The sequence below is a fragment of the Scedosporium apiospermum genome, assembly GCF_000732125.1.
Source record: "Scedosporium apiospermum strain IHEM 14462 chromosome Unknown SEQ_SAPIO_0154, whole genome shotgun sequence".
Classification (NCBI taxonomy): domain Eukaryota; kingdom Fungi; phylum Ascomycota; class Sordariomycetes; order Microascales; family Microascaceae; genus Scedosporium; species Scedosporium apiospermum.
This window is the reverse complement of record NW_015971855.1, coordinates 720,546-731,756: the sequence shown is the minus strand read 5'-3', so window position 1 is coordinate 731,756 and position 11,211 is coordinate 720,546. Positions and strand designations below refer to the sequence as shown.

Here is an 11,211-nt window from a genome sequence, read left to right as displayed (position 1 = left end):
AACCTTCTCTCCCTTTCGTGGTCTTTGACATTGATAGTGCATATAGAGATCCCCATGATCGGTCAAAATGGAGTTGGTATCGGCAATAATCGATGTCCAGCCTGCTTTCCAGCCGTGCAAGGACACTTTCATGAACTCCGTCTATCACCCACCCATGAGAGGGGTGAGAGGGGGTGAGCGGAGTTGAGGGCAGGCAAGTCCGGGAAGTCCACGGCATTTCAAGCCTTTCTGCTAGGAACAAGGAATATTATCCTCCTGAACCGAAGCATCGGTCTGCTAGAGCTGCTTCTTTTTTACTTTTTTTGTCTTCCCATTTGGTCTAGCTGCTGGCTGAACTGGATTCGCTATTCCAATTCTACTTGGAAAAAAAAAAAACAGTAAAAGAAGTTTCCTTGCTTTTCCATCTTGCGCACCAACATCTTCCTAGCCCTCTTCATGGCGCTCGACGCAATTGCTTTTCCTTGGCTCAGTCGTTGTCTTCGTCATTCACCCGATTGACCCCTCCCCTCGTACTACAGCATTCTCAGCCAAATGTTTCGTCTCAGCATCTCGTGCATCTATGAGTTGCCAAGGGGGCGCCTGACCTCGGAATTTTTTGTGCCGCGGGAGGGAGAAGATGTGATTACTTCTTCTTATATCAACACTCTCCAAGACAACCCCCATTTACACCTTTTCAGTCGCTGCTTGGTAGTGGGGGTGTGTCCAATCGCTTAAGCAAGCGTCCAGTCGCATTCAAAAGCAAAAGCCCCCGAGGACTCATATATTCGCACGCATTGTCTCACTACTCTGGGCCAGCTGGCATTGTCTCTCCTCTCCTGGTTTTTTTTTCAAAACTGAATTGAAGTTTATACCACACTCTATGTGAGTACAACATCTGCCGTTGCTGCTCTTGCCGGTGCTATTCTTTGCCTGCCATCCGTTTGACCCCTTTGAACCCTCCAAACCCCCTCCGCTCCTTAAATTTCCTCTGAGCAGTTGTGCAGAAACTCCTACTTTCCCCAACTAAGACTCCTTGACCTGTATCTTTGGTGCCTTTGCTCAGTTATATCTAGAGTTTCCACCCATTTGTGTGCCATCTGGTGATGGGCATGGAATCTCCATCCCTTCCACACCCAGCCCTCGAGCCTGACTATCTTTTATCAGATCCACTCTCAAGTTCAGCAATGGATGTGAAGTGCTCCTCTCCTTCTTCAATGCTCTCTCAAATTATAGAGCCTACATTATCAGGCCCTTCTGAAGCACAGGAGAATCCGGAAGGCTCAGAACCTAAGATGGGTTGCACCTTCCCCGAGTTTCTTGTGCACGACCTCGAGGTGTCGACTGCAGTCTTTGCATCGAAAAATATGACGGCAGGACCTCCCACCACCACCACCTTCTCAGCCGGGACCCAGCAGGCCATGCCTCAGAAAGTGTATGGCCCTATCTCTATTGTCGACCTAGGGCCTGGTTACCCTGATTCGGACTATCTCTCATCACCAAGTCCGGGAATTCGATACCAACCACTTCCTTTCCAGACTCGAACCCTCGACCCAATCGAAGAGCAGACGCGAGCGGTGGAATCAACAGAAAACATCGGTTTCGGGTCAAACGACGACGACTGTGATTGGGATTCGACCTCGAGTGATCATTCCTCAAGCTTCTTAGAGCCACCTTCTGTCAGGGGCCGCGAAGTTTCCGTCATCACAACTGCCACATCCCTCGCTTCCGGTAGACTATCAAGAGCCTCTTCCCATAAGCCCGCCAATGTGGAACAAAACGCCGAAATGAGCTGGATTGACGTGGATTCGGACTCGGACGACCCCGAACTGAGGGAAGACGAAAACCGGGCCAGTTCAATTTCGCCCTCGGCAAACCGACTGCCTGTCTGGCCAGAGGCTGATAACCTCATTAACCCATTTGCAACCCCGGTTCCAAGTACAGAGAAGGCTAATCTAGTCGAAACACGACAAGCACCTGCCCACTGTGTCCCCAATACAGAGGATCGTATGCCTCTCTACTCTAGCAGAGTCGCGAAACGCCTTGTGACGCGGCGGCGACGAGGCGTTAGGATGGTCTCGGATTCGCATCGCTTGGCTCGCTATTCTAGAAGCCTCTCCGTTGTGGACCAGGAATTTGTTCCAGGAGAAACTGAGATGCCTGCACTGGTGCCTTTCGATTCAGTTATAAATCTTCGAGCCACGAAGAGCTTTCGCACGAATTCCACCTCCTCATGTGAAGAAGTCCAGCAACACGGTGATTTTGATAGGCACCAGCCCCCCTTTTCGGATGGTAAGGACGGGGGTTATCAGACGGGCGCATACGTCTCCGAGGCTACAACTAATTCTGCTCCAAACCATCGCGCATCACCACAACCACCCGCAAAGGGCCCCCTGGTCATTAATGTGCAGACTTGGCTCGAATCATCGGTTGGCCTAATGGCAAGCAGCAAAGGAGATGACGAGTCGATGCCAGGGATCCCCCTACCTCCCGACGTTGTCGACAATATTCGCGTCTCCATAACCTGCTTCCCCGATACCATGCTTTTAACGTCGAGCTTGTCTATTGACACAATCCGGACGTATTCGCGAAAAGTCAGGACACCAATGCCCGACTTGGCGAAAGAGAGTTCCTCCACTAGTACCATCCAGTCTCCACGGCGGTGGGGATTTGGTCGCATTCGATCTTCCAAGCGTAACAATGGATCTACATCGGTCGCGGGTCAAGATCTCGCGAGTGACACCTTGTCTATCGATGACAAGGCCTCTATCAACAACTCGGAATCTAGCCTCAAGGCACCTTGGGCACCGTTCCGGGCCATCTTTGATTCCAGATCCGACTACCTCTGCGATGCTCTCTACGCTCACCTCGTCGTATACAACTACATTGTGAGCCTCTATCCGAAGCCGCCTGTACCTGCCGCTAGTCCCACACGACCGCCGTCTTTACGGAAGCCCAAAGACGACTGCTCCGACATCCCCCAGAAAGCCGCCGCCTTCCTCGGCATCACGACCACGGAGGAGAGCCGCCCTGATACGCCAACGCCTTCTCCGTCTCGCCCTGGAACCGCCTCGTCGTCATCCCGAAATAAGCTCAGGTCTAAGAAAGCAATCCTGCGAGTACCGTCTCTACTCTCCATCAAGCCGCCTCCTAGCGTGCGTACCGCCCGAATGGAAAAGGCCGAGAATGCCATGAGGGATCTTCTTACGGGCCTGGCGAGGTGTATCATCAGATTAGTATACACTCTTAGGGAAGGCAGGGATGAAGTTGTTGGGGAGGATGAGGATGGGGAAGTGCATGCGGATCTGTTTCTTGTGAGGGCGCTGTGTGAGATTGTTAGGGCGAGTGAGGAGGGTCAATGATTCATGATTTTGGAGGTGTAAGATTAGAGGGTAGAAAATGAAAAGCATGAATGACTGAATGCTCTACTGCCTGGGTGCCTTGCTATTCTGTAACACCTTCTTATGCTCCGTAATAGATCATTTGCTAGAATTTCATACCTCTCTTGTCCAGAGCTAGCTAATAAGTCTATTTGCTTCTCCAGCCAACTCACCACCTCTCCAAGAATCACGAAAAGAAAATTTAGAATACCCAGGGCGCAAAAACCAGTATCACGAATCTCTTCGGGATTGTGTCGTCCAACCAACGTCTGGCAGAGAGAATAATCCTGTCCTTGTCTTTGATGATGACGCTTAGCCTTAGCCTTGACGAACCGAGAATGTATGAAGAGAAAAACCAACTTACAATACCAGATCAATGGGCACATGCCGCGCAAGAACCCAATCCCAATCGGTATCACGGACGCGAGAGCAAACACCTGTCCAAGGCTCCAAGTGTTTTTATTGCCCGAGTTCGCATAGTCCAATAGCTGTCTCCGATAATGGTTGTAACGATAGAAGATGATCCAGGTCCAAACGCCGACAACGATGGCGTCGACCAGCCCCAAAACCAAAGCCCAGGTCTGGTATTTCGGATCTGCCCGTACCCTTTTGTCCAAGACCGAAAAGACCCTAGCGATAGTGGGCTGCGGCGCCTGCGCTACTGTCTGGCGTTGGCGGATCCGACGCTTGGTGAGCTCTGCGCCGATAGCTAAAATGAATTCCCTCAGGACACACCAAAGGATGAGGACGAACGCTACAACGGCAAGCCATATTTCGTCACTTTTGTAACTGAAGCCGCAGATGTCGTCCCAGAAATCCTCGAATCTAAACGGAACGAGAAAGTTGAATAAGGGGTAGGTCATATCTCCGACATACCGGAAAACAAGGGATATAACGACCAAGAAAAACAAGAAGAATAGTCCGGGGAAGGATGAAACAGCGAGGAGGAGTAATGTAAACTCCTTCTTGACCTTCTTATCCGTGGACAAGTCGGAACTTCCAACGAGCCTATACGTATCGACGCGGCGAAACAGCCTCCCGATTCTGTAAAGCCAGACTGCCAGACTCATGATGTAGGCCAGAACCCACCCCGCCACGCGAAAGTCTTTGTACTGCACGCCATCTTCTCGGGAAAAGAACTCGGCCAGGATGGAGAATGGCAATGCGAGGGTGAAGACCCCCACGGAGTCAGAGAATCCGTCAAAGGACTGCTTGACGGAGGCGTATAGGTGCTCTCGCAAGGATGGCTTCGAGAGTGTGGGCTGCGATTTGGGGATTCTCCCAGTATATACCTGGCCTGTCTCGAAGAGGGCAAAGAGTACGAACATGCTCGCAACAACCCCTTGGATTATATAGGCCGCGTATATCTATATCCCAATTTTAGCAAAATTCTCCTTATAAGCAAGAAGAAGAGGAGGAAGGGGAGGGGAGGGGTGAAACAGAAGCCGTTGAAACCCGAAACCAAATCGCGAACTTACACCAGGTCCATTTAAATCACTCAGCCGTTCCCATTCAAACCCGCCAGCCGAACAAACTTGTTCAGAGCAAAGCCGACCAGGGATATCAACCACGACGTTGAAATAAGTCACGTTCAGCCTGGCCTCGTGCCTTTTACTAAAGTCCTCTATGTCAAGCCATGCCTGGACCTCTTGAGAGTAGTTTAGTCGGAGTTGAAGTTCCCACTCTAAGATCTGGCCGTAGCTAGGCACGTTCTGCGTATTGGGAGGTAATGCAGCTCTGAAGTACTTTTCAACGATGTCCGCGCCGATGGTTCGAGGGATCCAGTGAGTGATGTTGACGTCTCCATGCGGCGGTTTTACTAGTGTCACGTCAGGCTCTGCAAGTGTCTCAAACCAGGTACTATAAAAGTCAGCGACGAGACTGCAGTCTGAAGCGAAATCGAGGGATTCGATCGACGGTGGTGTCCAGTCCATGGGAGCCTTGCTCGTGGGGCTGGCCAACGACATTTTCGCCGGTTAGGACGGTAATAATCTGGTGAAATGTGAATGAAGGTGCTACGAGATAAGGAGGAGAAGAAGAAGAAGAAGAAGAAGGAAAAGAATTTTCATCCAAAGTCTTGCCCGAACCTGGAAGTATCTGTCTTGAATTCAGCTCCCCAAAATGCGCAGCCTCGTCTGTTTCAGGGAAACTCCCGGCGCCTGCTCAGCCCTCTCAGCTCCAAAGTCCGTGATGCATTGGGCCAACCAGAATCTCGAGATTCAACGCCATGCAGATGTTGCCAAGGACACCGGCGGCAATTTCTCCCAAAAACGGGAGAACCCATTCTTCAAAATATCAGAGCTTCACAGGCTTTCCTAAATCCAAAGCAACCCGCCAGCCACGACGCCGAGGCCACTCGCCAAAGCAGAGTACTAGATCCTTCGCAGGCATCTCAGTCGGCCCAGAGCTTCTGTAGACTTGCGGAGCAAGGTTACCCGGGCGAGCAGTAGATTCTCTCTGGTTGGGAGTTGGATGCATTGGAAGCGAAACTCGTGTAGAACAAATCTAAATACGCAGAGCGTTTAACGCGAGCCAATCAAAGATTCCAATGCGGATGATGTCACACGACTTAGAGATGCAGATCCTCATCTTGATTCTTTTTATAAACCATTGCGCTCAGTAAAATCAGCCTTCCACAATTCACCTCCGCGACAAGTATCAAGAAGCACCATCATTTCTGACACCAACTTGGGCTGATCGTTTCTCCAGTCCATATCCGGACTTCGTCTCTTCCCATTACGCATCACCACACACATCGAGACAACAGACATCAATGCCTCTCTCCACCTCCTTCTCCCAAGCCTCACTGGCTGCAACGATCCTCGCATCCACCATCGGAACCTACATCGCCCTCTCCCCTCCCAACCCCAACCCAGACACCCACGCCTCCTCCACCCCCGACACCATCCACCGCCTCAACCTCGCCAGCCAACAAACCACCAATGTCGCCATCATTCCCCTAGCTCTCCTCTCTCTGCACAGCTCCAGCCTCGCCTACTTCCACCCCAGCATCCCTCCGTTCCTCCTCCACCACGGCACCAAAAACGCCCTCAACAGCGACCTCATCACATGGTCGGCCGCCACAGCCATCCCGCTCGCGCTCATCCTCACCGCCGGCATTCCCTTACGCCTAGTCTCGTACGCCTCGCTCGGGAAGAACTTCACTTTCGCGCTCGCCACGCCCGACCGCTTGAACACGACGGGCATCTACCGCTACGTACAGCATCCCAGCTATACGGGCATGGCCGTGCTCGTTCTTTCGAACACGGCGCTTCTGTGTCGCATTGACGGCGTGTTCAGTTGCTGGATTCCGCCCAAGTGGTATCCACTCGTCCGGCGGTTCTTCTGGTCGGCTCTTCCCGTCGCGGTGGGCATCTTCTTATTTGGCGTGTGGACTCGGGTGAGGCAGGAGGAGCGGATGTTAAGGGCTGAATTTGGGGTGGAGTGGGAGGAGTGGCATTCCAAGACCCCTCGGTTTGTACCGTGGAGGTTCTATTAAGACGAGTTATCTATACATCTTGGAATCTCAAAAAATTAACAAAAAAAAATTTTTTTTTTTTATCTATCTTGGCCCTCCCCCCTCCTACTCAGGGGTCGCGCCTCCCGCTTGGACCACTAGCCAGGCCAGATGGGGATCTCCATTGCGGCGGGATATTTCCTCCGAGAGTCTTCCTTTGCTCGATCCCTGGGTACCGGTTCGCAGTGGAAATTACTCGGGTAAGGTAGGATTCGAACCCAAGCCTCCCCGTCAAGGCGAGCTTGACGGGGAGCGCCACTGCCTTAACACCAACTCGGCTACTGCTTCGCTGGGTCGTCTGGTGAAAGTGCGGGGGATTATTGTTGCTTATATCACTATTCCGGGGGCTTTTTGGTGGCGGATGAGATGTGGAAGGTGCGAGGGGCTCGTTGTGCTTGGAAGGAACGAAAAGGAGGGTGTGTGGATGGAGGGCGTTGGCGTGGGTGAGGCATCGCGATCTTGAGTCGAATGGCTTTTTTTTTTTCCTGTTCTATCAAAAGTAGAGATTATGTTTCTCTTTCTCTATGCAGAGCGGACATGGATCTTCTAAACGAAAAAAGTACACCTTCAACTCCGTTCCCATCCCCATTCCTTAACCCGTACCAGAAAGGAGAGATGCACTCAAGAGCTCTAATCCAAGACATGCGAAAAGAAAACAAAAAAGCTAACCAAAGGGGAGAAATCAGGTTACAAAAAGAGGAGGAAGGGGGGATTTTGGTTGTAGAGGAGTTTTTAGACCTTGCATAGTCTTCCGTTGACTTCCTCCCAGCCCTCGCTGCCGACGCAAGGATGGCACACAAACACATTCTTTGGATCGACTCGACGCTTAATCTTGAGCAGACGCTCGTAGTTGTCGCCCCAGAACGTGTGTTGCCAATCCTCTTCAAAGATGGATGCCTACCCGAAAAAGAAACCTGTTAGTCCACAACCACTTATTCGTTTGGAGAGGGAGAGAACCTACCTCGTTCAAGTACGCGCCAGTATTAGGAGAAAGCGCCGCCAAGATCTTGCTACTCCTCTCAACAGCCTCTTTCGCCTCAATCCTCGCCGTCTCATTGTGCGACTCAAAGGTCTGACCCCTCACGAGGTGGACATACGACTTCCGCCACGCAGGATTAACAGAGGTGCCTCCGCCCCTCGGTTTAGCCTCCCTCACCCCCTTACCGGCAACAAGATGGGTTAGCACCATGCCAGAAGGCTGAAGGTACTCCTTCAAGGTGGCGGAGACCGAGTCCACATCCGAAAGAGTTTCATTATCGAAGAGACGAGAGGATAAATACGAGCTGTAACCCGCATCGCCGGAGTCAAAGTACTTCTCCCACCAGCCTTGGAACGAATCGAAAGTCTCTGGCTGCGCGACCACGGTGACGTTCGTGTTGGGAAAGCGAATCTTCGCTTCTTCGATGGCCGGGTAGAGGATGGCGTAGATCTCGGATGCGTTGACAGCGCCGGGGAGGAGGGCGAGGCCCATGAGGCCGCTGAGGAAGTCGGGGGGTCCGGGGAAATAGGTGTTGGGGATGTTGTTGGCGATGAAGATGTAGGCGCCTACGCCGGCTTCGGCCCAGGAAGGAAATTTGGAGAGGATGAAGGCTTGGTATTCGGCGAGCTGAGGGGTGTCGGGGAGGGCGAAGAGGGCAAGGGTGAGGTGGACTACTGGGGGACTGGGGATGGTTTCCAGCGTGACGGAGGTAACGACGCCAAAGGTTGAACCGCCGCCCTTTGGGAGAGAAAAAGGATGTTAGTTACTTGAATCACAGAGCTGCGTATTACTTTAGAAACTTACACCGCGGGCAGCCCAGAAGAGATCCTCATTCTGACACTCATTAGCAACAACAACCTCCCCATCTGGAGTGACAAGCTCCACTTCGAGCACATGGTCCACCGCAAGTCCGTGCTGGGGGCCGAGAATCGAGTGGCCTCCACCCGTCAGGTAGCCACCAACACCGACGCTCTTCGAGTTACCGCCCACGACGACCTGGTTCCTCGAAGAGAGGAAGGTCTGCACGTCGATCATCTGGGTGCCGGCGCGAGCTGTCACGGCATTGGACTTGATAGCCTCATCGCACCCCCGTGGCTGGAACGATCCATCGTGGTACTCCAGACCCTTCATGTTGTGGGTCCAGATAGAGAGAGAGTTAGGGGCGATGGACCGTCCCAGGAAGTCATGGCCCGTGGCTTTGACAATGAGGCGCACATTGTTTTTGCGGGCTGTGACTTGATGTTAGCCATGGAATTCAGCTTGCATTGACCAATTTCAAGCTTAATCTATTTTCTCTCTCCTCTTTTTTCTGCAACTCACCAAAATTGACGGCGGCCTGGACGTGCTTGGTCTCGGTGGCATTCACGACGAATGTAGGATATCCTGAAGCGTCGCACGGATAACTTGGGTCAGGAAGACAGGAGTCATTGCTGAACTGGTTCCATTGGGAGGAGGTGGGGTGCTCTGCGTGGAACTCGTAGCTTGACCATCCGTCGACGACGACTGGGCATTGGTCTGGGTCGTAGGTTCGCTGTCCCTGATGACAGACAGCTCCTGGTGGAGCTGGTTGAAGCAGTCCTCCTCCAAGCGATTCATTAAAGCGGGCCCAAGAGGCCTGCGATGGCCAGTTAGCATCTCCGGGGATGACTTTGCATGATTGCGGTGAACAGTTCTTCCGTCCATGGATGACGGTAGAGAAGGATAGTAATAACTGGGTGAATAGAAATGGAACGTGGGGCTTGAATGATGCGGAGACCATCTTGAATGAAAAGGGATGGAGGTCCCGGCGGCGCGGATCGGAGACACGGGCAGATGATATATACGGGATGGCGTCAAACACAACGGCTATACTAGTCCGTAACCAAGCCCCAGAAAGAGGGCAGTGAAAAAGAACTTTTGGGTCTGGGGTGCTGATTGGCTTGGCAGCAAAAAGAAGAACTGAAAACCCAAGATGACGAATATGACTTGTGCCTGCTTCAATGCAAAAATGTTTCTGTTTCTGGAGGTGGCGAGAATTCAAGCCGTTCAAGTTCCAATGTACTACACGAGAACTCGATAGACTCAAGGAATAATGTCAATTGATCCTCGGGGGGGCTATTGAGAAGGAAAGAAACGTCGGGAAAGAGGAATGGATCAATTCTGGGGATGGGTTCTTTTAATTATATTTGATCGATTCCCAAAAGGCAGGGAACAAGCTGAATGATGGGGATAGGATGGGTTTTAGGTTCAATTTGTTTGACGGGTGGTATTAAACGGGAAAAAGGGAGGCGAGATCAATTGAGAGAAATCAAATGGAGCCACTTACACGGAAGATCAATATGTCAAAAGCTTCGATTAGCGACCCTGGACCGGAGAAGCAATCGGCACTGACAGACGCAGGCCGAATGGTAGTACTGGGAATGATACCACACTTCTCCAGCGTACGCGTTGTCCTTGTCCGGCGGCGAAGGCAGTAGCGAAAGCTCATGCACCACACCCGGTTGACCCTATCCGGACCGCACTCGTCGACAGATTAGAAAATCGAACTGGTCCCGGTCCCGTTTAGGAAGAACGGGGTTAATTGGCTGGAATCGGATGAGTTGTACCGGAGCGACCAGTACGAAGATGGAGAGTGATTTGATTCGGCAGTCGTATTGTGCGTATTTCCTTTTTCCCTTTCAAAGCCCAATGGAGCGAGCTCGCGTGAGTCGTCGTATCCCTCGTACAAGCAGGTTGAAGAAAGGAAACCCCAGAAAATTAGGCCAAGATCAGTGAGATCGGGGAAGGAGGGTCGAACAGCAGAGAAGTCTGGTCGAAGTGAGAAGAGGAGAGAGTCGTGGGGGTGTAACTGTATAACTGAAGTATCGGCAGGCGAATGAGTCTACCGGAGAGTACTTCGTTTTCTGGACGAATGGGATTGCGCAGAATTCAGAATATGGCAAGCGAATATGACGATGGATAATAAGCACGGGAGAATAAGTTGCGACCGTTAGACTATTAAGTGTAAGTCTGGTGGCTAGTGCAAGCTATCGCAGACCTAAAGCCGAAGGGGTGAATAATGGGCTAGCTGTGGCTGGGAGTAGCAACGAGATATGAAGAGAAGAACTATTTATTCCGGATTGTCACAACAAGCGATCATGTGTGTGTGTGTCTAGGTATCGACTGTGAAATGTATGCAGTTGCAGCGAATGGGAGTGTTGAGGAGAGAGAACTGAGACTGGGTTGTGACCTGAGGCTTGAAAGGCTAGAATATCTGGAGCGAGACCACGCCTTTTCAATCAATCGGATAAGATGCAAACGTTTGCTATTTCGCGAGATGAAGCCAACACCAAACCAACACTGACACGAAACAGATCAATCTCTGAGATGATGCTGCCACT

The 11,211-nt window shown here is 51.7% G+C and overlaps 2 protein-coding genes and 2 pseudogenes across 2 annotated transcripts; 2 read left to right on the top strand and 2 right to left on the bottom strand.

Moving 5' to 3' along the window:
* Positions 1–1,343: 1,343 nt before the first annotated feature.
* On the top strand, positions 1,344–3,338 carry SAPIO_CDS9984 (annotated as a pseudogene; the record flags this gene model as incomplete).
* A 220-nt stretch (positions 3,339–3,558) lies between these two features.
* On the bottom strand, positions 3,559–5,323 carry SAPIO_CDS9983 (uncharacterized protein; the record flags this gene model as incomplete). The annotated part of the gene is made up of 4 exons (XM_016791255.1): positions 3,559–3,653; positions 3,721–4,181; positions 4,233–4,723; positions 4,835–5,323. 4 exons carry the CDS (start codon positions 5,321–5,323, stop codon positions 3,559–3,561), a joined length of 1,536 nt encoding a protein of 511 aa, XP_016639099.1.
* An 806-nt stretch (positions 5,324–6,129) lies between these two features.
* On the top strand, positions 6,130–6,855 carry SAPIO_CDS9982 (annotated as a pseudogene; the record flags this gene model as incomplete).
* A 750-nt stretch (positions 6,856–7,605) lies between these two features.
* On the bottom strand, positions 7,606–9,611 carry SAPIO_CDS9981 (FAD binding domain-containing protein; the record flags this gene model as incomplete). Its single annotated transcript, XM_016791254.1, has 4 exons — positions 7,606–7,770; positions 7,835–8,590; positions 8,657–9,081; positions 9,173–9,611. 4 exons carry the CDS (start codon positions 9,609–9,611, stop codon positions 7,606–7,608), a joined length of 1,785 nt encoding a protein of 594 aa, XP_016639098.1.
* Positions 9,612–11,211: the final 1,600 nt, after the last annotated feature.